General features: G+C 33.1%; 11 protein-coding genes across 11 annotated transcripts; 5 read left to right on the top strand and 6 right to left on the bottom strand.

Moving 5' to 3' along the window:
* Window positions 1-184: 184 nt before the first annotated feature.
* Window positions 185-962, bottom strand: BX664DRAFT_238841 (P-loop containing nucleoside triphosphate hydrolase protein; the record flags this gene model as incomplete). Its single annotated transcript, XM_051540204.1, has 3 exons — window positions 185-306; window positions 405-540; window positions 738-962. Coding segments are annotated over 3 exons (483 nt in total), but the record flags the coding sequence as incomplete, so codon positions are not given.
* A 927-nt stretch (window positions 963-1,889) lies between these two features.
* On the top strand, window positions 1,890-4,033 carry BX664DRAFT_369403 (kinase-like domain-containing protein; the record flags this gene model as incomplete). The annotated part of the gene is made up of 9 exons (XM_051548612.1): window positions 1,890-2,253; window positions 2,321-2,443; window positions 2,512-2,692; window positions 2,782-2,948; window positions 3,007-3,086; window positions 3,159-3,300; window positions 3,392-3,554; window positions 3,613-3,715; window positions 3,807-4,033. The coding sequence occupies 9 exons, from the start codon at window positions 1,890-1,892 to the stop codon at window positions 3,942-3,944; spliced, it is 1,461 nt and encodes a 486-aa protein (XP_051395990.1). The 3' UTR covers window positions 3,945-4,033.
* Window positions 4,034-4,400: 367 nt separating this feature from the next.
* On the top strand, window positions 4,401-6,576 carry BX664DRAFT_367263 (uncharacterized protein; the record flags this gene model as incomplete). Its single annotated transcript, XM_051548562.1, has 4 exons — window positions 4,401-4,472; window positions 4,816-4,945; window positions 5,245-6,220; window positions 6,321-6,576. 4 exons carry the CDS (start codon window positions 4,401-4,403, stop codon window positions 6,574-6,576), a joined length of 1,434 nt encoding a protein of 477 aa, XP_051395989.1.
* A 2,252-nt stretch (window positions 6,577-8,828) lies between these two features.
* BX664DRAFT_270280 (Endonuclease/exonuclease/phosphatase) lies at window positions 8,829-11,044 on the top strand (the record flags this gene model as incomplete). The annotated part of the gene is made up of 5 exons (XM_051541084.1): window positions 8,829-9,588; window positions 9,668-9,733; window positions 9,819-10,134; window positions 10,200-10,880; window positions 10,954-11,044. The coding sequence occupies 5 exons, from the start codon at window positions 8,829-8,831 to the stop codon at window positions 11,042-11,044; spliced, it is 1,914 nt and encodes a 637-aa protein (XP_051395988.1).
* A 435-nt stretch (window positions 11,045-11,479) lies between these two features.
* BX664DRAFT_362530 (uncharacterized protein) lies at window positions 11,480-14,988 on the top strand. The gene is made up of 11 exons (XM_051548320.1): window positions 11,480-11,642; window positions 11,728-12,323; window positions 12,391-12,570; window positions 12,657-12,882; window positions 12,954-13,082; window positions 13,143-13,397; window positions 13,505-13,604; window positions 13,663-13,868; window positions 13,944-14,146; window positions 14,226-14,321; window positions 14,384-14,988. Exons 1-11 carry the CDS (start codon window positions 11,504-11,506, stop codon window positions 14,921-14,923), a joined length of 2,670 nt encoding a protein of 889 aa, XP_051395987.1. The 5' UTR covers window positions 11,480-11,503; the 3' UTR covers window positions 14,924-14,988.
* A 789-nt stretch (window positions 14,989-15,777) lies between these two features.
* BX664DRAFT_303905 (kinase-like domain-containing protein) lies at window positions 15,778-16,839 on the bottom strand (the record flags this gene model as incomplete). Its single annotated transcript, XM_051542501.1, has 2 exons — window positions 15,778-16,140; window positions 16,213-16,839. The coding sequence occupies 2 exons, from the start codon at window positions 16,837-16,839 to the stop codon at window positions 15,778-15,780; spliced, it is 990 nt and encodes a 329-aa protein (XP_051395986.1).
* Window positions 16,840-18,088: 1,249 nt separating this feature from the next.
* Window positions 18,089-19,232, bottom strand: BX664DRAFT_343376 (protein-tyrosine phosphatase-like protein). The gene has a single exon (XM_051547296.1). It carries the CDS (start codon window positions 19,176-19,178, stop codon window positions 18,153-18,155), a length of 1,026 nt encoding a protein of 341 aa, XP_051395985.1. The 5' UTR covers window positions 19,179-19,232; the 3' UTR covers window positions 18,089-18,152.
* Window positions 19,233-20,107: 875 nt separating this feature from the next.
* On the bottom strand, window positions 20,108-22,755 carry BX664DRAFT_303899 (uncharacterized protein). The gene is made up of 2 exons (XM_051542500.1): window positions 22,651-22,755; window positions 20,108-22,573 (listed from the first exon to the last, which is right to left on the bottom strand). Exons 1-2 carry the CDS (start codon window positions 22,688-22,690, stop codon window positions 20,214-20,216), a joined length of 2,400 nt encoding a protein of 799 aa, XP_051395984.1. The 5' UTR covers window positions 22,691-22,755; the 3' UTR covers window positions 20,108-20,213.
* Window positions 22,756-22,949: 194 nt separating this feature from the next.
* On the top strand, window positions 22,950-23,897 carry BX664DRAFT_343373 (uncharacterized protein). Its single transcript, XM_051547295.1, has 3 exons — window positions 22,950-23,053; window positions 23,117-23,421; window positions 23,483-23,897. The coding sequence occupies exons 1-3, from the start codon at window positions 22,981-22,983 to the stop codon at window positions 23,735-23,737; spliced, it is 633 nt and encodes a 210-aa protein (XP_051395983.1). The 5' UTR covers window positions 22,950-22,980; the 3' UTR covers window positions 23,738-23,897.
* BX664DRAFT_369397 (uncharacterized protein) lies at window positions 23,440-24,961 on the bottom strand (the record flags this gene model as incomplete). The annotated part of the gene is made up of 5 exons (XM_051548611.1): window positions 23,440-23,897; window positions 23,974-24,274; window positions 24,382-24,614; window positions 24,709-24,842; window positions 24,936-24,961. 5 exons carry the CDS (start codon window positions 24,959-24,961, stop codon window positions 23,848-23,850), a joined length of 744 nt encoding a protein of 247 aa, XP_051395982.1. The 3' UTR covers window positions 23,440-23,847.
* A 330-nt stretch (window positions 24,962-25,291) lies between these two features.
* On the bottom strand, window positions 25,292-27,402 carry BX664DRAFT_343370 (uncharacterized protein). Its single transcript, XM_051547294.1, has 5 exons — window positions 27,160-27,402; window positions 26,474-27,070; window positions 25,975-26,403; window positions 25,782-25,873; window positions 25,292-25,687 (listed from the first exon to the last, which is right to left on the bottom strand). The coding sequence occupies exons 1-5, from the start codon at window positions 27,325-27,327 to the stop codon at window positions 25,609-25,611; spliced, it is 1,365 nt and encodes a 454-aa protein (XP_051395981.1). The 5' UTR covers window positions 27,328-27,402; the 3' UTR covers window positions 25,292-25,608.
* Window positions 27,403-27,521: the final 119 nt, after the last annotated feature.

The following is a 27,521-nucleotide window of genomic DNA, read 5'->3' as shown; positions in this document are numbered from 1 at the left end:
TTTGTTGTCAAGGTTTACTTTTAACAAATTCCTATTTTCGAAAAAGGTCCAATGAAAACTAGACTATTTATTGTATGATTGAACTGCCAACTACATTAATAAATTAATGATCTACATTGATGACATGTTGATCATCATCATTATTATTATTTTCATCCTCGTCACTATCTGGTTTTTTCATATGAAGGGTGCTTGTACCGACACGTTGTTGTTGTCCAGGATCATGAGTAATCCATATGCAGGTTCTTGTTTTCAATGTTTCCTCCACCTTGGCAATGGTATCGGTATCAAGAGCAGATGTCGGTTCTGTTCAATAATAATAATAATAATAATAATAAAAAAAAAAAAGAAGTTACCTGATGATTCTGTTTTCTTTTATAAATTGATATTGTTATGATCAGTACCATCTAATAATAAAATATCCGGATTCAATGCCAAAGCAATGGCCAGTGTACATCGTTGCATTTCCCCACCAGACAAATTACTCCAGTTTTCTGCAAAATGGTCATCAGATAAATCCCATTGTCTTGCTATTTCAATCTGCAAAAAAAAAGAAAAAAAAGAAAGTCAAAGGTAAATTATAGTTTGATTCTGTTGGCGATGGATACTATGGTCAACGATGATGATGATGATAATGATGATGATGGTATGTGGATGATGATGATGGTATGTGGATGATGATGATGATGATGATAATGACGATGATGATAATGATGATGATTTGATGATGTACTTACGGGATCATCAAAATCCGATCTTTTTTTAAGACTTGAAAAGGAACAAACCTTTTGAAAGAGATCATTTGGAGTCCCAGGATGATCAACAGGGGTTTGAGGCACATACATGACACGCGTTCTCCAAATCGGCACACCAAGTGAAGCAACAGTATTGTTATCATCCAAAGTACATTCTCCATGAGTATAAGGAATAAGATAAGCCAAACATTTCAATAGTGTGGTTTTACTACAAGTAGAAATGAACGAAAAAAAAAAAGATCCTTTCAGCCAATCAGGTCTTTTGTTTAAAAAAAAAAAAAGAATGAATAGATTTTTATTTACCCACAGCCACTAGGACCTTGAATGATCAATCTATCACCTTTTTTTAGTTTGATTTGAATATCATGAAAAAGTTGTTGACCATTTGGTAATTGAAAGCTAAAATTTTTTGCATGAAAAAAAGTCATGGATAACACCGAAAGTTTATGCGGAAAAATAAAATGAAAAGGAGAAGAACAAAGAAGTAGAGAGAAGAAACGGAGAAAGAAAAAAAAAAAAAGAGAGAAGAAAGGTAAAGGAATAATACTGTGATAGCATGACGTCAAATTTAAGTGATTGCTTTTTTTTTTATTATAATATAATAATAAGGGAAGGGGATATGATATATATATATATGAGGAGTCTCTTTGAGAGAGAGATGAAGTGTCGCACTTTCAAAAACGAGAGGATACTCTTTTTGGGGTGAATTGTGGAAAAATCAGTTGTTAGATTTTTTTTTTTCTTTTCTTCTTTCTCTCTCTCTCTCTCTCTTTTTTTTTTTCTGTTTCTTTTTTCTTTCTTTCTTTCTTTTGTTTCTTTCTCTTTTAAATTATCAACACTATCAAGTCATTGAAAATATTTTATTCTTTTAAAATCATTTGCCACTATTATACACTTTTATAATACAGGTAATACAAAACAGTCTCTCCCTATAATGAATCCCTTCCTCTCCCCTCCCTCTCTTTCATACTTGCCTCTTCTTTTCTGGGCAAAAAAAAAAAAAAATTGTTGTCATGAGCTCTCTTGTCACTATAGTTAAATTAAATATCATACCATCTCTTTATTACTTTCTTTTCTTTTCTTTTTAGTTTACATCTTTTTTTATTGTCTTACGTACTATAACACTATCTTACTATGACGACTATGGCTCCTACTGGCAAAGATAGTTGGCAAACGGAGTTTTACAAGAATGGATATCCCAAAGAAGTTATTGTAATAGAAGATTCACCTACTCCACCACGAACACCTCAACAAGAAAGTCAATATAGTTCCACTTGTACCCTAAAACATACACCTTTAATGAACGATACCATTTTACCACCTGCTGCATCAACAAGGTCTAAACGTGCTATTCGAGAACAAGAAGAACAACAAAATACCCAAGTTCGTTGGCAAAAAAGGAGACAACAACAACAACAACAACCGTTACCTTCTACACCTACTTTTACACCAACTACAACAAAGAAACGACGAAAACTTAGTGGACCAACAACTCAAGGTAATATTGAAAATACATATCATTTTCTCTCTGTTTCTTTTCTTATTCTTTTTTTAAATAGTAATAGGCCCTACTCGAAATACCAATGTGTCAGCTCGATTAGCACCAAATCGAGCCCCTCCGTCTTCTCCTATTGATGATAAGGATGGTCACTTTATTTTCAAACCAAACGAATCTCTCACTCAAAGATGTAAGTCTTTTATTTTTATAATGAATCAAAAAATGACTTTAACTTTTTTTTTAAAATTTATCTCTTAGACAAAATGATGCGATTGCTTGGTCAAGGTACTTTTGGAAAAGTGATTGAATGTTATGATCGTGTTAAACAGTGTCATTGTGCTATCAAAGTTATCCGTGCTATTCAAAAATATCGTGACGCCAGCAAGATCGAAATCCGTGTATTGAATGTATTAAGAGAACATGATCCATTAAATCTCAAGTAAGTTAACCAAAAAAAAAAAAAAGGGATGATGATGAAGAGACTAAATTAAATTAACTTTATTTTTTCTTCTTCTTCTTATGTTTTAGCAATTGCATCCATCTTGTGGAGTGGTTCGATTATGAAAATCATATTTGCATGGTATTTGAACTGTTAGGTCAATCGGTGTTTGATTTCCTGAAGGCCAATCACTTTCAACCTTTTCCTTTATGCCAAATCCAACAAATCGCAAAACAACTCTTTACCAGTATTGCGTGTAATGTAGTATATTATTTGTTTTATATACAACTGACTTTTTTTTCTTTCTCTTATAGTTGTACATCAATTGAAATTGATCCATACAGACTTGAAACCCGAAAATATCCTATTGATCAGCAATGATGCTGTTTCCAAAGTAACATAAAAAAAAAAGAGAAATCATCATCAATGATCATGTGGTTCTTACGTTTTTATTTTTTTTTATTAGAACAAACAATCTGACAAACCAGTCCTGACATTGAAAAGTACGAAAATCCGTTTGATTGATTTCGGGTCTGCTACTTTTGATAAAGAATATCATTCCTCAGTAGTTTCAACAAGGCATTATAGGGCTCCTGAAATTATCTTGGGTAAGTGAAAAAAAAAAAAAAAAAAGAATAATGGATGGAATGATGATCCTGAGACCTTTTGTTTTTTTCTCTCTTCTATATATTTGAAAAGGTATAGGCTGGTCCTTCCCCTGTGATATTTGGTCCATTGGATGTATACTAGTGGAACTTTTTACGGGTGATGCTTTGTTTCAAACACATGACAATTTGGAACATTTGGCTATGATGGAAGCTGTCCTTGGCAAAATACCTCTCACATTAGCACGCCAATCTACGTAAGTTCATAACAAATGATACAATTCAATGTTTTAATATATTTACCTTTATGAATAGACGGAATGGGCAAAAGTTTTATAAAGACAACCGATTACAATACCCAACAACAGAAACTACTCGACAAAGCAAGAAATATGTCAAAGCATTAAAACCTTTACAGGTAAAAAACAAAAAAAAAACGTTATCTTTTCTTTTTTTTTTTATGCTCTAATTATTCTTATAAACATCGACCTTCCTTTCATCTTATTTAGGATATCGTACCATCATCTCAATCAAAAGGAAATGCCTACTTGTTTGATCTACTCAAAAAGATTTTTGTTTATGATCCTGCACTTCGTATAACCGCTCGTGAAGCCTTACATCATCCCTTTTTTCAGTGTGATGTTTAATTCCTTCTTTCGTCTTCCTATGTCCATTTTCCATTTATTTTACGTGTATGTTCTTTTTTTTTTTAATTATCTAGTAATTATTTAACCCTCCTTTCCTTACTATCCTCAATAAATAAAAGCAAAATGTAATTGTGTATGATACAGGATGGACTGTATTTCTAATTCCGCTATCTCCCAATTTTTTTTTATAGGCGCGTTTTTCTTTCTCTTTCTAATTTTTTTTTCTTTGACATTATTTACCACCATGTCTATAGAAGCTAGCAAAAGTGATCCTGTATATGTTAAATTTATGGAACAATTACAAGCATTTCATGATAGAAAAGGGTAAACAAAAAAAAAGAGGTAATCATGGAATAACTCATCAAATGAATTAAAACCTTTGTTAGAACTGTTTTACAACCAGATCAGATCTTGGGCGGGCGACATCTCAATCTACACTTGATATATAAGAAAGTCATGGAAGCCGGAGGGTACAATCAGGTAATGTATATTCATTTACTTCCCATTTATCGTTTTTCTTTCTTTCAAGTTAATGTTTGAACTCACTATACTTTTTTTTTTCTGTCTTGTTTTTGAAAATATGAATAGGTCTCCAACAGTCGCACGTATGTTTCGATTCATAAAATATAATAAGAATGCGATTTATTTTATATCGAGTAGACTCAATTCTTATCACACTTTTATACTTCATTAACAAAATTTAGGTGGAAGCAGATTGGTGAATGTTTCAACTTTCCATCCACTTGTACAAATAGTGCCTATATTTTGAAAGCCGTTTATACTAAAAATTTGGTAAAAAACAGTGATTGTTTGATAATAGTGCTCGGTACCTTCAATAGTGACTGACCATTTTGTTTTTTTAATCATATAGTTGGGATGGGAACAAGAAATGCACTGGCATCAATTTTGGACACCACCACAAGATGAAGTCAAAGGGAAAGGTGGATCAGCCACTAATACTGTCATTAGACCGAAAGATGAAGCAAGACATACAGCAACTGGTAACTAGAAGAGAAAAAAAAAAAAAAAAAAACAACAACAACCAGATATATGTTATATCATGACATCTTATTGATTAAAATGACTTTTCTTTTTTATTTGATCTTCTATTGATGTAGCACTTTTACAACCTCAAAACGCATCGTCGAATGTACCAACCCGGATGACGGCATCTACCGGCATAGCACTCGGTTCACCTGGTAAATATTCTCAATAGAAAAATTTAAATCAAAAGAGAGAATAAGTAGAAGAGATGAGAAGAAACTGAACTCACTATTTTTTTTTTTATTTTATTTTGTAGCGCATATTGATGAAGAATTCAGATCACGGATTTTACTTGCATTACAATCATCTTTACCAAACGAAGTGGATTGGGTATTCAACACACTGATCAAGTTCTCTTTTGCTTCGGAGAATTTTTGTTTAGACTTCATGCCGACTTTAGTGGATCATCTTGTCACTTTTGTTGAACCTTTTTTCAATAAATACGTACAACCAGATGTGAACAATCGCAAGAAGAATGACGACGACGATGATGATTTGGGATATATGCTACATCGGGTGTTTTGTAGTAAAGAAGATCTAGAAATATTTGAACGTACATTACAAGTCTTCCATATCATTCGAAATTTCTCATTTTTGGATAATAATATTCGACATTTAGCACATCACGATACTTTACGACATTACTTGATGACCGGTATTACATTATCACCTAGTTCACAGTTTGCAGAATTGACAAGACAGTGCTTGGATATCCTGGAAAACATTGCTCCTCAAGTGATTGTACATAGTCCTGATGACCCATATCTTGTAGCCATGTCTTATCTACTCTTATCCAATGATCGTGCTTTGATCTTAGGTGCCATTCGATCGTTGACACGTGTAGCTGTGACAGAAGTGAACGAACGCGTACTCTGTATTCCAAAAGTGGACTTGATGGAACGTTTATTTCAACTCTTACTTGTAGATGATGAAGAATTGGTAGCAGCAACTCTAGAATACTTTTATCAATATACTAGTTTACGGGGTGATTTTGGTACACAATTAGTCAAGACATATCCTGGGAATCTGATGGGACTACTGACTGGATTCTTATCTTATAAATCAAGTTTGGTACCTCTTTCCTCAACAACAAATCATTATATTAATGAAACTATTCATGGTATTCCTGCTGCTCAATTGGCTGCTTCTCAAAATGCAAGAGCTGAACAAGCTAAAATCCCTGATTTGACAGATTATTTGAATTTGGATGAACCTTTCCGATGTCTTGGCTGGTAAGTGTTTATACATATATCGATATTACTGCTATAAAAAAAGGGGGATGACTGACCTTTTTTTTTTTTTTTTTTTTTTTTTTTTTGTTTGTTTTTGTAGGCTGAAAGATATATTGGAAACTGGGAATTCAAATGACACACTAGCCTTGAAGGAATGTTTTAATCGATATCAAGAAAAATTTAGTGGCAACAAACCATTTGGACTCAAAGAATTCTATACTGTACTTGTGATTGCCTTTCCTCAACCTGCAGAAGTACAAAAAGCTGCTGCTGGCCCAGCTCCTTTGATTGATTTGGTGCTACAAAATATCAAGTATGGACCTGACAAGCGACATGAAGGTAAGAATCATCTTTAAGGAAAGAGATGTCAAATACAAAAAAAAAAAAAAAAAAGTGATCTGATGATGATTAACCATTTTTATTATTTTTTATTTTGTTTTCAATTGCGAATAGCAATGACCTGTCATTGGAATAATTGTGGTAAAGTAATAGATGATAATGAAGGATTATTGACGCATGTGATGACAGCACATATACCGGAAGAAACAGCAGGAGCAACAAAAGAATTATTGGATTGTCATTGGAAAAACTGTACAAGAAAACAAATACCTAGACGAGCAGCATTGATTGGACATGTACGAACCCATGTTGAACCTCTGGCTATTGGATCAAAATACAACAAGAAGAAAAGAAGTATAACAAAAGTACCTGTGGATAAATTATTGATAGATGATTCAGAAGTCTCAGGGGTACCATTGACAGCAGCATTATTATTACGGAATTTGGCGATGAACAAACAACATGTTTCTTCTATATTACCTTATGAAGCTGAATTATCTGCATTGGCTCTTCAACGACCTAAGCTTTCCAAATACATTTTGACCGTACTATCGAAATTATGAAGAAACTTTTTTGGATGGATTTTTATGTGTGTATATATATAGTCAGTTAGATAAACTTTCTTTTTCTCTCTCTCCTACCTCCTTCCTTTTTTTTTTTTTATTACATATTTTAGCTTTTCCTTCACCCATGTTTTATGTTCTATTATTTTTTGTCAATAAATCATTGGTAAAGAGAGTTGTCAAAAACGAATTACATTGTGTTCAAAAAAAAAGCCAACATCATAGCCTGATATATGACTAGACAATAAAAGACAATTATAAGCATAACAGAACCTAATATTTATTAAAAGCATGAGAACCATAAACATAAAATAACATAAAAAAAAAGAAAGTAATGTACTTATCGTGAATGACAAATGAAAATAATAAAATAAATAAAGAAATAAAAGGAAAAGAAAGAAAGATATAAAAAAAAAAAAAAAGGAAAACGGGCATAAATCATAATGGCATAAAAAAATATCATATAGAACCGCCAGTCATCATACCCCTCTCCCCCGAAATTATTAAACAACATTTGATGATCTCGTCGACAGGCTTCTTTTACCATGGTGATTATCTACAATAGCAACAATATTCATATGAAGCATTACAATCATCAATTGATTACGTCTGTTCACGTTCGCCGCGACTGTTGGATGCTTTGAAAATTGCCAATAAAAATACAAATGTCAACACCTATTCATCTATATATATATATTTCCATTCCAGGTATCAATCTGCAATCTGCTCATAAAAAATTATCTCTGGATATCGAAACATTGAAATAATTACACTCTACCAATTCTGGATTGATTGAGTTTAGTTGCGTGCATACTTTGGTATGCTGGCTTGTAAGTAATCAAACAAAATTGGAACTTAACGATCAATGGCTAATCAAATTGGCTTTCCTTTTTCGGTCTTCAAAATTTATCTTCATGGGGGGTGAATACGTAGTGTTCAGTTTCCATCCACTCACACTCATTCAATTTTTTTTTTTTCCTCTATCCTTTTTTTTTTTTTCTTTTTTCTCTTTTCCTTTTTTTTTTTTTTTTTTTTTTTTCTATTCTATTCTTTATTTCTTTTGTTTCCGTGTTACACTTTTTCTTTACATCTACTTTTTACTTTATTTGGGTGGAAAAAAAAAAAAACGAAGATAACTGAACAACAACTGCAAATCGAAAGAAAAACTAGTATTATTCTTGTTTTATATGGTAAACGATCAAGTTGGAACAAAATTCTTTTTTTTTCTTTCTTACAATTGTTATTGTTACTAACTTTGATTCTCTTTCTTTCTTTCTTTCTTTCTTTCTTTCTTTTTATCAACAAACTTATGATCATGTAATAATAAAAAGTCTATGGTCAATTACCTCACATTACCCAAGATCGTCAAGACAAGGAAAAAGACCACACAATACACAACCATCACCATCCTCACCTCTATACAACATTAATAAATCATGTCGTTTGACAAGGACAAAGAAAACCAACTGAATGGTTATGCTCTTCACAGCCATCATGCTTTACAACAACTTTATAACTCTTCACTACAAAATAATTCTCCTGCTGGTCTCAGTAGTCCCGTCAATGGTGTATCGTCTCCTAGTCACATGATGGGCAACGCTACAGGTTATCCCATGTATTCCACTACAAACACTAGTAACGCAAACAGTACCAACACCACCAATTCTTTTGTACGTTATCCTATGGTTCCATTAGCTCAACAAAAGATGTCCCAACCTTTACCTCACAATGTAGTTGGTCACACCTCATCTCCTTCTACACCATCTGATCCTTCTTTATCCATGCCCATGTCCATGCCTAATGCCACAACTGTATCTGCTGCTGGTTCCACTCACCTTTCAAAACAACTCTCATATGCCCAACTCTCACGTCAATCAGCCTCTCCTCACCATCATGCTCGAACAGCTGCTCAAGTTGCTAGAAGTACACCAGCATCATCTACTGTCACTATCACTGATCCAAACAATCCCAATAAACTTTTCAACAAAACCGTCGACACCCGTAACAATTCTCAAGATAATAGCAACAACAACAATAACAACAACAATAATAATAATAATGTCACATCTGGTAATACTTTATGGACGACTTTAGATATGGGTGGAATGGGTTTGAAGAATTTGACAACGACAGTGTGTAACTATTCATTCTTGACGGTTCTTTACATCAATCACAACAACTTGACTTATCTAACGCCTGCCATTAGTCAACTCTCGCAATTGAAAACTTTGGATGCTTCGGGTAACAAACTTTCATCAATACCACCTGAAATTGGGTTACTTGTCAATTTACGTGAATTGTTATTATTTGATAACAATTTGGTCACTATTCCAAGTGAATTGGGTACCTTGTATCAACTTGAAACATTGGGTTTAGAAGGCAATCCTATACAAGCAGATCTTAATAATTTATTGATGAAAGAAGGTACTCATGCTGTCATTGTGTCATTACGTGAAAACGCTCCAGGTAATATTAAAAAAAAAAAAAAGAAAATCATAATCGGATAAATTTAACTAATCCTCTTTTCATATATTTATTTATTTAGTTGGCATGCCTCCTCCTCATCGGGAATGGATTACTGTGGAAAATGACATGTCAGAAAATGAAGCAGGTAAAAAAAAAAAAAAAAAAAAAAAAGGAGAGAATGTGGGAAAAAAAGAATAGTAAATCCTGATTTTTCTTCTTTTATAATACAGAAAAATTCACGGTGCTTAGTTACAACATTTTATGTCGAAAATATGCAACACCACAAATTTATGGATATACACCTTCATGGGCATTGGCATGGGATTATCGCAAAGAATTGATTTTATCTGAAATCTTGAACTGGAATACTGATATTGTGTGCCTACAAGAAGTGGAAATGGGTGAATATGAAGGTATCATTGGTGAAACATTGAAGCATCAAGGCAATTATGATGGTGTGTTCTTCCCCAAATCTCGTGCAAAGACAATGTCTGAAAAAGAACGAAGACTTGTAGATGGCTGTGCTACATTTTACAAGGCTGATAAGTAAGAATATGATTTCATATTATGATGTATATGGGTATTGATTATTATTATTATTATTATTTTAGATTTGATTTGATAGAATATCGTCTATTAGAATACAATCAGAATGCTCTTCAACGACCTGATTTCAAGAAAAGTGATGATATTTATAATCGAGTGATGACTAAAGACAATATTGCAGTGATGACAGTACTGGAAAACAAGGAAACTTTGGCTCGTATCTTGGTAGCAAATTCACATATTCATTGGGATCCTACATTTGCAGATGTCAAGTTGGTTCAAGTTGGGATGATGATGGATGATATGGAAAAATTTGCAAGCAAACATTTGAAACCTATAAGTTCACCCAATGCATCTCCTCCTCCTCAACAACAACAAAAGCGACCTATATATGCTTCAACAGCGGATTTACCAACCATCATTTGCGGTGATTTTAACTCAACACCAGATTCTGGAGTGGTAGAATACTTATCCAAAGGCACAATCAAGCAAGATCATGATGATTTTGGCAATTATGTGTATGGCAGTTATACAACCGATGGTATTTCTCATACATTATCTCTCAAGAGTGCATATGCTACATGTGAAGACATTCCTATCACCAACTTTACACCAGGATTCAAGGGTACATTGGATTATATATGGTATTCTAGCAACACAATCGACTCACTCTCACTATTGGGACCTATTGATGCAAGTTATTTGAATAAATCAGTTGGATTCCCCAATGCTCATTTCCCTTCAGAGTAAGTCAACAAAAAAAAAATCTTTGCAACTATATAACTCAACATTTAACTTTTTTTTTTTTTTAATGTTTAGTCATATTGCTATTGCCGCGGAATTGAAATTCAAGACTCCCAAATCAGAAAAACTTGAAAAACCAAATTTCGGTGCTACTTCAAAACGTTAATCTCCTCCTACCTTCCCATTCCTTTTTTTATCCTTTATTTTTATTACTATGATTAGCCTTCTTTTTTTTTTAGTTTTAGTATTATCATTTCTTATGATGGGTGAATCATACATCTTCAGTATATAGTATAGTTGTCGGTAATTCTCTCTTCCTTTTTTTTTTCTGCTGTATATTTCTTCTTTTTTTCTCTTTTATTTTATTTGTTCCTTTTTTTTTTCTTATTCATCTTCATATCCCTATTTCTTCTTTTTCTTTTTGTGTTTGATATATTAGATCACTTTTTTCTTCTTACTACTACATTCAATAAAGTATACAATACAAATTACTTTTTTTTTTTTTTGCATGACGGTGGCTAGGTAAGGCTGGGTTTCAATCAAAGGGTAACATCAAAGAGAGAAGTAAAAAAAAAAAATTGACATTTCTTTTTTTTTTCGTCTTTTGTTACATTAAAAATATCAAATGAGTTCCCAAGTATCAAAAGCAAGGACGCCATATAATAGAAAAGGTATACGAAGTCATGGTAAAGGTGGATATCAACCTACTCCTGGATCTGTACTTCCTAACAAGATGAAAGATGAATTGGACGAACTTGAACCAGGTAACTACTTTTTTTTTTTTTTTTTTTTTCCCTTGGAAAAAATGGTTTATAACACCATTATTATTTTTTTCTTCTTCTTTATTAGATACTGAAGATACTCGCAAATTTAGCAAAAAGTATGTCAACAAGGCAGCCAATAGAAAGGAACTTCGAAAACAAAAACGGTTAGACAAGGGAAAACGACGACAAGACTATCAACAACATCAAAAGACCTATGGTAAACGAACAACAGTGGAAGATGTAGGATCTACCAAACGACAAAAAACAAACAAACAAGATAAACCGAAAAATCAACAACCGACAAAGAATAACCAACAGGAAAAGACAGATCAACAAGCTATGCAAGATCTCGCTCGTACTAATCCTCACCTCTACTCTCTCTTGGATGCCGACCAATTGATCAACAATGATACAACAACAGATCCTCGCCTTCATCAAGATGCTTTTGCTGAAGATGATCAATACATTGCCTATTGGGAGAAAAAGCTGAAAATTGACAAAAACAAAACGTTGGGAAAGGCTTTTGTTGACGATGGTTTGATGGATATTTTGGGTGACCTCGGTAATCAAACTGAGGATCATACTGGAACTTCTTTTGATGATTTGGAGTATTTGCGACAAAAACGATTAAAGAAGAAACAACAAGTACAAGATGAAAAATGGGAACAAGATGCTGAAAATGTAAGAAATATAGTTTTTTTTTTTTGAACATGGAATTAAACTCTTCTCTTTTTTTTTTTTTTCTTAGGCTGTGGATGACTTGTTGGATGGTTTGGAATCTGAAGAAGAAGAAGAAGAAGAGGAAGAAGAAGAGGAAGAAGAAGAAGAAGAGGAAGTAAAAGAAGATGATGATATGACTGGGTTTGATATGGAACAAAGTGATTCTGATCAAGAAGATGTAGAAAATGAACAATTGGATTCTGATATGGTAAAATTTGACAAGATGAAATAGAAAAATACCTTAATAGGAAGGATATCCTCTGACTCCACTCTTTTATGATTTATTATTTATAGGAAAATAAAGATATTGAGAAGAACAAGGAGCCAGCTCCATCTACTGCTTCGACAGTAGCTACTAAATACATCCCTCCTCATTTACGCAAAAAGGCAAGCACCAAAACGGAACAACAATTGCGCTTACAGAAACAAATTCAAGGTTTACTCAACAAATTGAGTGAAAGCAATATGGAAACCATTCTATTAGAAATTGAAAAGTTATATGGTGATTATCCAAGAAATGGTAAGTGAATTAACACAAAAAAAATTGGATGATTATTTTTAACAATGTTTATTTATTTATTTATTTATTAGATGTCAACTCTACCATCACAGAACTTATTCTTACTTCGATTGCTCAAAAATCAAATCTTTTGGATTCTTTTGTTATCACTTATGCAACCATTGTGGGTAGTTTATATCGATTGATTGGGATTGAATTTGGTAAGTAATACATATCCTTCTATGAATGAATATACTGATTTTGGTTTTTGTTTTGTTTAGCTGCTTATTTTGTCCAAACGTTGATGGAAACTTTTGAAAAGAATTACAAGTCATCACAAACTGCCATCGCTAGTGGTCAAGATCAAGGGGAAGAAGGACCTATGGGTGCTCGTGAAACCAAGAATTTGTTGACTTTGACTCTGGAACTTTACAATTTTCAAGTGATTTCATGTATTCTTGTGTATGATTTAGTCCGACTTTTGATTGAAAACATGGATGAACAAAGTGTGGAATTATTACTCAAGATAGTACGAAGTAAGTATATCACTTTATCAATATTCTTTATCATGGATTCAGGGGGAACGTTTTGAATACTTACTCCTTTTTTTTTTTTTTTTTTTTTTTTTTTTTTTTTTTTTTAGCTTGTGGTGCTCAAATGCGAGCAGATGATCCAGCTTCATTGAAGGATATCATTGATGAAATTCAAAAACAAAGCAATAAAAAGGATCCAGCTTCTATATCGTAAGTTTATTATTATAAAAAAATAAAATAAAAAAAATTGACTTGATTTATTTTGTAGCACTCGACATAAATTCATGCTTGAAACCATTACCAATGTCAAGAACAATAAATTCAAAAGTGGTGAAATGGCGGCAAGACAAAGTGATAAGGATATGGTATTGAAAATGAAGAAATTCTTGAATGGATTAGGCAAAAAACGAACAGTTCGTAGTGCGGAACCCTTACGAGTTAGTCTTCAAGATATTCATGATATTGATACTAAAGGTAAAAGAAAAAGTAAAAAAAAAAAAAAGAAAAAATGACCATCTCAACCTTTTTTTTTCTTTTTATGGAATATAGGCAAATGGTGGTTAGTGGGTGCTTCTTGGAAAGCGAATCTTGTTGGTACTGAAAGTGAACATAATAAAAAAACCTCACAAAAGTTGGCTTCTGATTTGAAAAAGGATCAATCTCTTCAAGTGGCATTACTTAAATTGGCAAGAAAACAAGGAATGAACACAGATATTCGACGAAGTATCTTTGTTTCTATCATGGGCGCAGAGGTATCACAAAAAAAAAGGAAGGGGGGAGAAGAATGTTTGTAGATGAATGTATACTTAAAACTTTCTCTCGGTCATATAGGATTATTTGGATGCTTTCGAAAAATTGATGAAATTGGCATTAACTGAAGTTCAACAACGTGAAATCCCTCGTGTATTATTACAATGCACTGGCAATGTAAAGATAAAATATAAATAAAAATAGAAAAAAAAGTATTCACCCTTTTTTTATATATATAGGAAAAGACGTTCAATCCATTCTATATGTATGTTAGTCAACGTTTATGTCAATTCAGCCATTCATACCGAGTGACGTATCAATATTGTTTGTGGGACTTTTTACGTGATCTTGGACAAACTGAAGTGGGAGGATTGGAACGCAACAATAGTAGCACTCTGGACCAAAAAGCCATTCGTATCAGTCGGATCGTGAATGTTGGGAAATTTTATGCACATCTTTTAGCCAAACAGACATTGACATTGACGATCCTTCGCACCATCAACTTTATGTCATTGACACGCAATGCACAAGTATTTTTGGACGTGTTGTTTGCCCATCTTTTACTCCAATTAGGTGAAACGGATGATCTCAAACAAGTGTTCCTCAAGATATGTCATTTACCCACCTTGGCTCAAGGGGTGATGTTACATTTGCAAGGCTCATTATTGGAAGGTAACCGGACTGGTTTGACTGAACAAGAAATGGAAATTGTACAAGAACGATGTCGTTTGGTCAAGATCATTTTGAAAACTGCTTCATCCTCATCCTCTTTAGATTAATAGTTTAGTGTTGTTAGTGATATAAAACATATTCATCATCATTTTTTTTTTTTTTTTGTATTTTTATCTTGAAATCATTCCAATTAGTATTTTTTAGACAAATCAATAAAGATCGTTTTTTAATGAAACATCATACACACGGGTATAGGATCATATCAGATGATTGGATAAAACAATACAAAGAGGTAGATAAGAAAAGAACCGAATCGGAAAGATAAAAATAAAGGGAGTTTGGTTTGTTTTCATATGTTTTTTTTTATATTTATTATTAATATTGTTATTATTACAGTGACCTTCCAGATCACTCAAAAAGGATATATATTATATAAAAAAAAAGATGAGATCATAAAAAAAAAAAGGTGTATGTGGATGATGATATATAAAAAAATGGTATGTGTAACTAAAAGAAAAAAAAAACATGTATGCAAAACTGAAGTATTAAAATTTTGATGACAGGAAAAAAAAAAACATAATAGTGTAAGATGAAGTTATGAGTAATAATAATATGAATGTGAGAATGTATAATAAATGATGACTATAAAGAGTAATGGTGTATGATGAATATATATATATATATATAAAAGGGTCGTATAGTAATAGTGTAAATAGTATATAGGAAGATATAATAGTATGGGTACTTTTTTTTTTTTGTGTTTGTTTGTAAGGGGAGGATGATTGAATAAAAGAGCATGCAATGAGAAAACAAAATAGAAAAATGGATTGTATGGAGTTAAAAAAAAAAAAAAAAAAAGAAGAAACAGCATGAAAAAAGGAGAGAAAAGGAGGACCAAAAAAAGAAAGTAATAAAAAGGGAATAGTAATTAAAAAAGGGAATCAAACATAGGAGAAGTTTTTCAATCACGTAACCAAGGATGCATTAAGACTTGATGAATAGTAGGTCGATGGTCAGGATTCCTTTCCAATAAACAAGAGATCAAATGTAAACATTTAGAAGAAACCTTGATCTTGGGTTGAGCAAATTGACCAGCAATTGCCGCACGAGGATCAGCAAAAGGTACTTCACCAAATAAAATTGTATAGAGTAACACACCCAATGACCAAATTTCCGCAGGTTCCGCTCGATAGAGTTTGGCCATCAAGATCTCGGGAGAAGCAAATGATACTGTACCATAAAACTTTTCAAATAAATATGTTTTATTGGCTTGTCCATAATGACGAGGTAATATGACAGATGATCCAAAATCAATCAATTTCACCTATTTTTTAAAAAAAAAAGAGTTGAATGATCATAAAAAAAAAAACTTCCCGTCTTTCCAAATTTGGATTACCTTGAATTCATGGTCAATCACTATATTTTCATCTTTAATGTCACGATGACAAATCCCAAGTTTATCCAAATGAGCAACACATTCCACAATTTGTTTGAAAATCATCTTGGCCAAAGGTTCTTCAAAATTATGATGTCGTTCAATACATTCAAAAAGATCACATGAGGTACGTCGAGTAAATCGTGACACATCTTCCTCCTCATATAAAGGTGAATCCAAAGAGGAATTCCATGAATCTTCCGATGATGTTTGAGATAAAGCAGGAGACCGTGGTGAAGTCATAGTAGGAGGAGGAGGACCCCATTGGGTACCATGTAATTCCATGACCAAATAACAAAACTTTTCATCTTCATAATTATCCAAGAATTGAATGATATTGGGATGATGTACATTTTTCAATACATAGATTTCCATAGGCAATACACCTTGATCCGTTCGTACCCAACAATGATAGGGGACTTTTTCACGGAAAATGAACTTGACGGCGACTTCCCTTCCTGTTTGACGTTCATAAGCAGATAACACAAATCCAAAGCCACCACTACCTAATTCTTCCCCGAGACTATATTTAGCAACGAAATCAGGATGAAGACGATGATGCATCAAATGTTTAGCAGATGTAGTCATTTCTTGTTTTGGTTGTGGTGTGGTAGGTGGTGAAGGTAAAAGTGATTGTGTTGGATGGATTTGAATAGGTGATGGTTTTGGTACAGAACCTGGACCATATAATTGAATAGGTGAAGTAAACATGATGAAATAAATAAATAAAGGGATCAAGTATATATATATATAAAAAAAAAGGAAAGTAAAAAAAAAAAAAAAAAAGTAATGAAATAATAAAGAAAGAAAGAAATGGGAAAGATATTAAAAAAAAAAAAAAGAAAAAAAGACATGCCTATTTAAATCATCTTAAAGAATTGGTGGACTTTAAAAAAAAGAGGAGAGTAACATCATTTTATAAAAAGAACAACAACATCAAGGATCGTCAGGGAGATATCGTGGGACTTTAGAAATTAAAAAAAAACTTATTTCCCACTTGAACTCTTCTTTTTCGGATTTTGCAATGGAATGGAATGTCTCCTTGATTTGGGAATGAGGAGTACTAATGACTTGATCGATCATCACCCCCCCCCCCCAAAAAAAAAAAAGAATAATCACGATCGGTTCTTTTTCTACTTTTTTTTTTTTACTTATGATGTTGTCAAGGCAACCTGAATCATTCAAGACCCTTCTTTTTTTTTTTTTAGACTCCTCTTGCATAAGTTTTGCGTAACAAGGACAACACTTATACTAATAATAATAATAATAAAAAAAAAATCATACTTTTTAAACTTCCGTTTCTTCTATTATATATATTAATGATTATATTGTAAAATAAAAAAAAAAAGTTGTCATGTCACTTGATGAATTAGCCCCCATAGTGGATTCCTTTAGGAAGAAACATTATTGGAAACTGACAATGGAAACATAGTTTGAGGAGAGAAAGTTTGATAGGGAGAATAAAAAAGGATACGTCCACGCAATTTGTATCACCACGCTGGATGAACTTGTTTCTTTTTGAATGGATCAAAAAAGGGTTCAACTCAATGACATTTATATAACTTTTTATTGTTCCAAAGTGAAGGTAATAGGAGGATTAAATGGAAAACCATATATGATAACTACTTTTATGACATGAGGCAAGGGTTGTGGGGATACATGCATAAACTTTTTTTTTTTTTTTATAAAACAAAAGCTTCAACTCCTTTTTCATCTTGAACCATGTTGATGAAAAAGTGATGCCAATACAACCACGCTTTTTTTATATAACAATGTCAACGTGATTTCAATTCTTTCATCAAACTCCACCGACAATTGGGAATCTCCTTAAACAACCTTTCTAAACCGAATCTTCCGAAACATAAACTACAATATTGTTTATTTCAAATAATAATAATAAGCTAAACTTCTAATTGTTGTTGTTGTAAATAATCCCAAATAGCATGATAACAAAATAGATATTGTGATGCAGTTTGTACCATCGTCGTCCGTTGTTGTCGAAACGCATCAGTCACTTCGAATACAGGATCCACCCATTCATCTTCTTTCGATTCACTATGCTTCAGCCAACCAGTGACTGTATCCACCACACAAAAGGTTCCTGTTCGTCCACAACCCGCACTACAATGCACTACCATCGGTGATGTTTGTTGTAATTGATTGGCCAGTCGTACAAGAGCATTTAAATGAGATGTTTGTTGAGGCACACTATGATCTGCCCATCCAAGGAATTGAAGTTGATACACCGTCGACGTTTGTAAAAGTTGTTGTTGTTTATAACATGACACTTGCACTTGTCGTACAATACATGCTGCTTCCGAATGATGTTCTTCTTGTTGACTATTCTTTACTTCAATTGTCCAATCATCATCACCATGGGAGGACGGAAATAAGAAATGATTGATATGTTTCCTTGATTTGAGTCGGTATCGTTTTGTATCATTCCCCACTGGCCAATAGGCTGCACATTTCACCCGTCGATTCTCCATTTCCGGCGTCAGACATACAATCACATTGACCTGTTGTTCCAATACCATTCGCCAAAAATCACCACATGTCGAAGGAAGTGGACCTTGTGTTGCAATATATCGCCTTGACTGCCATTCAATCCAACTGGCATTGATATAATCATCCCCTGCTGGTCCCAATGTCGAGAGAACCACCCGGTTACTATCAAACGGAATAATATCAATATATCGGTTGCGTTCATCATTCATGGCATGTTGAGCAATACATTGGGAGAATGGTTGTGACCTTTGCTGACTTTGTTGTAACCGTACTTGTTGCCGTTCACTAAGGATCTGGAATTGTTGTGTTGCATAGCTTTCAAGTGATCCGCTCGTCATCAATCGTTTCAGTGTCTTGTACCGCGCGTTCGCCGAATCCAATTCACTGGATGTGTTGCCTACACACCTCAGAGATGTCATTGTTCTATACTTTTGTATGCTCAGTCGTAAGAATCCAATGTTGAAAAAAAAAAAAAAAAAAAAAAAACTGAATGAGAAAAAAAAAAAAAAAAAGTTACCCATTGGATGTGACGAATGAAAAACACACACAAAAAAAAAAAAAAGCCCGTCGCCCTTTCAAATGTCCCACTTCAGTGGACCCATCCATCCACATATATATGCTTAGAACGTCAGGTCACTTTCAGAATAAGAATATATTAAAATCATCATCCAATAAAAAAAAATATTGAACATCTTTCATCAATATTATATAAATCAATTGAGACATTTTCTTTCTTTTTGATCAAAAGTGTAATGAGGGTACTCCCAAAAGACCATGATGAAAACAAAATCCTTAAAAACGCATGGTTGATACTTGGCTCGTACGTTCATCATTGTGCCCCTGAAGATCCTGAACCATAAACAGTTCGAATTGTCAAGCATGACTCTCGATAAAAAAAAGGGCTCAGGAGGGTTGATCCTATGAAAACCATCCATGATATCTGTTTTAAGATGACGATCAACCGGATGATGGGAGGAAGATCTATCCGTCATCATCATCATCAAAAAAAGACATGGGGGGTAATGCCAACTTGTAAAAAAAAAGAGATTAGAAAATGGATCATGTTGAGATCATTCTTGTTACACACACACCTATTTTTTTTTTTTTTATAAAGTGATCAAGACACACACATTCCCTCTTGCCTTTATTGCAATATCACCGAATACATACACAAAATAGATGATATGCATATTATGGAAAGGAGATAAAGAACATGATATAAATTGAATGCTTTATTAATCATTACTTGTTGTTTCAATAAATGAATGAATATAAATAATAAGTTTCAAAAACTAACATATAAAAAAAAAAGAGGAGGAGAGAAACATATGGAACAAGGAGAGGATAGAAAATAAAAAATAAAAAAAAAAGAAAAAGAAAAGGGGAGGGGGGGGGAAGAATAATAATAAAAAAAAATAGGAATACATATTGAATACAAAGGGGGAGAAGGATATTTACAAGTGAATAGAAGTGTTGCCAGCCAATCGAGCATCCATTTGTTGAGTCAATACATCTAAATAAGCCGCTGGAAATGAAGTCATTGAAGATGAAGAGTGTTTCCTTCTTTCTTGATTTTGTTGAGCTGTGTAATAAAGTGACCCTTGTGAAGAGATGGACCAAGTACGTGAATTTTCCGGAGTAAATGATGGTGATAATGATGGTGATAATGATGATGATGATGATGATGATGATGATGATGATGATGATGATGATGATGATGAAGATGATGAAGATGATGATGATAATAATGACAATGAATCTTCCATTGAATGTAAGCTACCATCCCCAATACTACTGTTGAGATTATTGTTGATGATTGGTTGAAGAGGTACAGAGATTGTTGTTTTGGAATCCATCCTGACTGACGTATGATGGTTGTCATTATGAATATTGGATGCATGTTGTTTGAATATCTCTTTGGCGATCCTGGCACTTTGGATGGCTCGTTGTCGAATATCTGGATGTTTTGCATTGACCAAAAGTAAAACTGAATCTAATACAATCGTCAACCAATGAAGTTCAATGGTGCAAGGTAGCCGTACATGTAACACTTGATATATCTTGATAATGGCATCGCAACAGATAGATACAATCAAAATCGCCCGGTCACCATCCACACGATCCAGTGACACATTAGCTAAATCACATAGTTCAGGATCTTGCATCACTCGAACCACCGTTGACATCCATAACAGATAATACGCCGCATTGATTCGAAGACCACGTAATGAAGGAATTTGATGAACACGATCCATTTGCACATAGTCCATTGGCACATCTGCAATACGATATTCCTGTGGGAGACTTCGCCAAAAATCCAAAAATCGAGCTTCCAAAGCAATAATATCATTCGTTCCAATCGTATCCATCTTGCCCATATGATAGCGTAAGTTGAGTAAAGAGATTCGTTCACCGTGACCCACAGTTATCAAATGAAGAAGCCTTGATATATAATGGAAACCTTGAACCGCCTCAACAAGAGATTTGTCATCACTCTCACAAGGTAAAAGTCGTGGAAAGCCAATGTTGACTGAATGAGCCGCTAATTGGTTAACATCCGTGGGTGAGTCATACGCCATATTCAATCCAACTTCCACATACCGAGCCATCATATACATTCGTCGCCACGTTTCTGCAAATATCATCAAATGCTCCGTATCGTCATCATCAATCATAGTAGTGATGTCGTCATATCCATATTTGTTGTTGTATTGTTGAATGATAGGCACATAGGTATCTTTAAGTTGCACAGCCATACGCCAAGTAGCATCCGAATAAAACCGTATTTGTTTGTTTTGTAAAGTCAACCAAGCACATTGGGCCAACATGTAAGCCGTAAACATCCAGGATACAGAAAGTTCATTTTCATTTTCCAATGCAACAAAGAGAGCTTCATCAAATAATCGTTTTGCTTCCAATCGACAAAGTTCCCCTAATTCCAGCCTTGACCACGGTAAAGAGTGTTGTTGTAAAAGAAATAGATTATTCACATGATGACATGGTAAATAGGCAACATAAGCAGCAGCGGCCCATGAAATCATATCATTCAAATGAAGTTGCATGTAACGTTGATAATAAGGTTTGACCAAAATGGGGTTATGTAAATGTGGACAAGCAAAATAAATGTCAATCAATTGTCGTTTCACCGTCATTAATGCCAGTTCCTGTGATGGTTGCTCTACAATATCTTGTAAACTTGGTGGTGAAGGTTTTGTTGCAATTGCTATTGCTGCTGCTTCTGCTATTGATGATGATGATGTTGTTGTTGATGAAGGTATTGAGCAGGATGATCGTGTTGCTGGCAAAGAGTTGTTCCCTTGGATAAATGTGTTGAATATTTCACGTAGAGTTTTTTCAACTGAGGTGGACTTGCAGGTGACAGCTAAATGAGGTTGTATGGCGTGATTGATAATAGGTGAGACTGGTGTATTTTGAATACCAAACGATTGACTAGCTTGTTGTAAAAGTATCATGAGATCAGTCATGCTGGTAATATTTGTTTCCATTGCTAAACCATGTTGTGATCGTTGAATAGAAATGTGCCAGGACGGTGTTGATAATGATTTTTTATTTCTCTGTATTTCTTGTTGGTAAGCAATATCCTGCAATTCGGATTCCAATATTTCTGCTTCTTGTTCTAAAGTCCATACTTTTTGAAGGAGTCGATTCTTTTTAGATGCAGAGATGGGTTGCTTTTGTGTTACAGGTTTGGTAGAATACTTGAAGAAACAAGGTATAGCCATACGTTGACAGCGTTCACATATATTTTGTTGCGACAATATACATTTCCGTCTATGTGTTCGACAACTTTCACCTATAAAATAAGATGAACAAAAGTCAGAAAATAGAAAAAAAAAAAAAAAAGGGGGTTTAATTCCTTTGAATACTTACAAGGTTTATTTCGTTTTTGTTTGGAATCATCGTCATTCATTTTATTGATTTTATATTCAAATAGAAGTCATTCTTTGTCTTTTGACTTGTTTTCTTCACTTGTTTGATCAAAGAAAAAAAAAAAAAAAGATCAATAGAAAAGAAAAAGAGAAAAAAAAAATGAGTTTTCTTTTTTTTCCATTTTCAAATAGGAAACGGGAATTCATTCAACCGAAAGAGATAGTGTATTAGTGATTTCAAATCCAGCATATCAATTAAAAAATACAAAAAAAAGGGGATACCTTACCTTTTTCTTTTATCTTTTCAATCAGTCCCAATCCATTCATAACAATGCAAAGTTTGATACAACGTTATCAAAGCAATTTGATGGAACGTCCAATACGCACTTTTGCTATTCAGTCTGGTAAAAGAAGAAAAAAGAAAAGAAAATATGTACGTTCAACTTAAAAGTATTCTTCTTCCATAGGCATTATGCAACTGATAGGGGATGGTATTACACAACAAGTTATTGAAAAAAGAGGAAAAGATCATGATCCTTGGCGATCAGCTCGTATGTTGACTTATGGAGCTTGCATTGGTGGACCTGTTGTTGGAACTTGGTTTGGTTTTGTTAATAGATTCATTACGATAAAGCATTGGTTTGGAGCTGCTTTGGCAAGAACAGCTTTGGATCAAATCATGTTCACTCCTGTTATTCTTAGTTGTTTTATGGGTGGTATCTCTATTTTGGAAAGAAGAAGTTTAAATGAAATTAAAGAAAAATTTGAAACCGTAAGTTATCAAAAAAAAATAAAATAAAAATTGTATCTAAATGACTCATATCTATATTTAGAGTTACTTTAAAGGATTGATGAATGCATATCGATTCTGGCCTTTCGCAAACTTGTTTGTATTCAGTATGGTACCTTTAATGTATCGACCTCTTGTTAATGGAACTTTTGCTATTGGATGGAATTCTTATTTGTCTTATCTAAATCAAAATGCTCTTGAACAATTACCATCATTATCGGTTAATGCGGACATCAAATTACCTCTATACCAACAAACGACTGGAGAACATACTACTACTACTACCTTGGAAACTTAGATTCCCCCTTATTCAATATTATAGACTTTTTATTATATACATCATATATATATATATTTCATTTTACAATAGATTCACCCCCTTGTTTTATATATTTAGTATTATTATTATTAGAGACATTTTTGTTGAAAGTTTTCAATACAACTAGCATATTCCTCATCTACTTTTTATGAAATAAAAGAAAAAAAAATTAGATATACTTCAAATCAAACTAATGATTCAGAAAGTTACCGTACCTTTATAATTGGATGGAGAAAAGAATATGGTGTCATTTAAGGAAGTATGACCTATTTTCGGTTGCTCCTGATGTGATGGTACTTTCTTATTTAGTAGATATTTGAGGGTAAAAATATTCAATAATGCTATAAAGTCGATAGCCAAGGTAGACAATAAGAAAACGTGGACTTTATAAAAGTGATTATCAATATAGCTAGTCAACGCATAAAAACAAGGATCTTGGTATAAGACTCTATTGATTGGACACGAGTCACTATGAACAACATCATCAAATACATTAGCATAGCCACAACAACCAAACTAGTCAAAAAAAAAAAAAAAAAGAAAGCTTGTTCAGCAAGATTTCCATTTTAGGGCGACTTTACTGTTCCATTATATATATATCTATATACTTAATCTGTACATACTTCCTCTTGAAGATGATTTTTAAAAGTATCATCACGTTGATGCCATTCATTTGTCATGTATTCAAATGGATTCTGTTCCTTTTGCTCGAAAATTATTCCCATGACGATCTGTAGGATGATTGCCACTATCACTAAAGTGATGATGACAAAGGTCACCCATTTCCTTTGATATTGCATAGATATAAATTCCAAAGTAGCTACTGTCGTGATGATGATTCCTAACATACCACATACTTTCTTCCATCGTTCCAGTCAAGAATATTTAAAAATAAAAAGTGAATATCTTATCATCATGCTTCCTTTTTTTTTTTTTTTTATCAAGATTACATGGAAACATATAAGGCGGAAAGACTAATGCTCCTTTCATGATATTTGTACTGCCTAAAATAGCCACGATTAGAAATAAGAGGCCAAATGAAGCGATGATACATGTTGTAGTGAACAAGAGACATTTGATGCAACTAGAATCATATATAAAATAAAAAAAAGTATTTTCAAACCAATGAATAAATACCTTTTTTTTTCCCATTCTTCGTTTGATGTTGATGATTTACTTTGCCAAACGTTGTGCTCTCACCATATTAATAAGATGATGTAGGAGAAAAAAAAAAAAAGAAAATGATCAAATGAAATGTAAAAAAGAAAGAGAAATAGTAACTCATTGAAATCTATTCTTTACAATTCGTTAGAATAAGGGAATACCATTCATTGTATTCAATTGAATACTTCGTTATGATTTTAATCAGATTTGACATCATATTCGACAAGATATAAATTTTTTTTTTTTTTTTAAAAAAAAAGCATTCATTTCATTGACAAGATCACAGGAAAAAAAAAAAAAAAAAAAAAAAAAAAAAAAAAAAAAAAAAAAAAAAAAAAAAAAAAAAAAAAAAACTAACAATAAACAAGATGGAAGAAAATAGTTTATTATATACAGTGGAGAATAGAGTAATGGAAATGAATGGCATAATTCTATGTACAAACTACTACTATATGAGAAACAAGGGAGAAGATGACATTTGTAGATGGAAACATAATATGACGGGAGGACTATTTCCTAGTATCATCATGATAATAATGAATTACTATAATATAATAAAATAAAATAAATAAATAATAACAAGATAATAGTAAAAGGCAATATAGGAAGTAGAATAATAATAACTAAAGGGTTATATATATACCAAACAAAGAATCAATCATCATGATGACAACATTATATTCCATTCAGAGAGGCCGACTCCATCTTCCATTATCGTAAATTTCTTTCCACACAGGATTAGGTTTTAGTTCGCCATCCGGTCCTCTATATATATATAACATTTTATTTAATTTCTGTTCACAATTTGCCCTTCATCATTCTTTTTTTTTTTTCCTTTTCTTTTCTTTTCTGTTCCTACCGAATCATATCCGTACGACGTAATTTGACCTTTGGAATCTGAGTGATGATGATATCCATTGCATTCTTGTGTTCAGTACGATAATCAAATGACTATGGATCATAAAAAAAAGGATGAATATTATTTTGACACTTTCATACCTCTATATAACCTGTACTTTTTTTTTTTTTATGATTGATTTGATATTATTTACCTTACGAGGTTTGTATACTACAGTTGGAGAGGAATTCAAAACTTTGTGGTTATTAACAAATACATGACGAGGGCTCTTGGTGGGTAATATTGACGTTGACGTTGATAAAATTGAAGTTGAATTTGTTGATGTTGTTGTTTTATGAGAGATATCGTTCGCACTGGTAGCATTTGTTCTGGTAGGTTTGGATAATGAACGTGGTGATGGTGTAGGTGGCATTATATTAGTACGGAGGTCATAATGTGTTGTTTCTTTTTTTGAAACAGTTGAATCTTTTGTTGGTGATACTGGAGAACTAAAAATGGGATCAGGATCTGGATGTAATGTCCTTGATAAAACGAAGATTCTGCTGTGTCCCCGTGCAGGTGATGATTGTTGTTGACGCCGTGGAAATGACAATGTACGTGGAGGTGATGATAAATCGATTAACTATGAAAAAAAAAGAAACAAACCGAACAAATGAGAATATGTATAAACGTCCTGCTTTTATTGCTCTTACCGAAGATTCAATAGCTTGTATTTCTTTTTCTAGCCTTGCAAGTCGATCATCCTCTCCAGATAGGCCGTCTAGATCGTAATAACCGTGGATCATAGTGTTCATTGCCGTTTCTTTTGGTGTACTAGTTGTTTCTACGGTGGATGATGAAGTCGCCGTTGATTGCATTTCCTTTGCATTTGATGTAGGTCTTGGAGACTTATCTAAAGTGACTTTGGTATTACTTTTGTTAATATATGGGTTATTGTCATCTTGATTTGTAGAAGAGGATTGTGTCAAAAAAGGAGTATCATTATTGGAGGTGGTTGTCAAGTTGTTGTTGGTTGATGTTTCTGGATTATTCAATATCAATTTTTGTCGTTTGTTGGAAGGTATCGATTGTTGTTCCTGATTAGAATTACTTGTCGTTGTCGTTGTTGTTGCTGCTGCTGCTGAAGTACGTAGAAACCGGTGTTCATCAGGAATGATACGACCATATACAGCATTAGAATTATTGGGATTGCCAAGATGAAAGTTTGTCAGATTGCTGTTATCAAGGCTTTCTCGTCTTCGTTTTCCATTGATATTAAGTTCTGTAGTTGATTTCAGTTGATCAGGTATCTATAAAAAGTATGAAAATGAAGTTTGAGTCAGTTTGGACACATTTTATCATTTGATACTTATATAATATTAAAAAAAAAACATAATACCTGTAATGGTCTTGTGATAAATCCCCAAGCAGTACAAAATTTTTCGAATTCATTTGAAGCAGTGGTATAGCATTTTGAGAGAATAGATGTGAGAGAGGGTTTGTTGGAGGCAGATGAGGAAGAAGCCTTCCCTATTTGATTGTTGTCTTTCATGGTTGGTTGGGACATAATAGTAAGAATAATTCTTGTCACCAAGATAAGATATAAATACAGAAATAGAAGAGTCTTTTTTTTTTTTTTTTTTTTTTTTTTGTTCGTTGTAAGGATAGAAGGTAAAAGATAATAAAACAAGAAAGAAACAAGAATGAGAAAGAGGAATGGCCCAATTGTATTTTGTTGCTGAAAAACACGATCAGCGGGGT

The sequence above is a fragment of the Halteromyces radiatus genome (genome assembly GCF_025201355.1).
Source record: "Halteromyces radiatus strain CBS 162.75 chromosome Unknown BX664scaffold_11, whole genome shotgun sequence".
Taxonomy (NCBI): Eukaryota; Fungi; Mucoromycota; class Mucoromycetes; order Mucorales; family Cunninghamellaceae; genus Halteromyces; species Halteromyces radiatus.
Note: the sequence above shows the minus strand (reverse complement) of the source record. Positions and strands in the feature narration are given on the sequence as shown.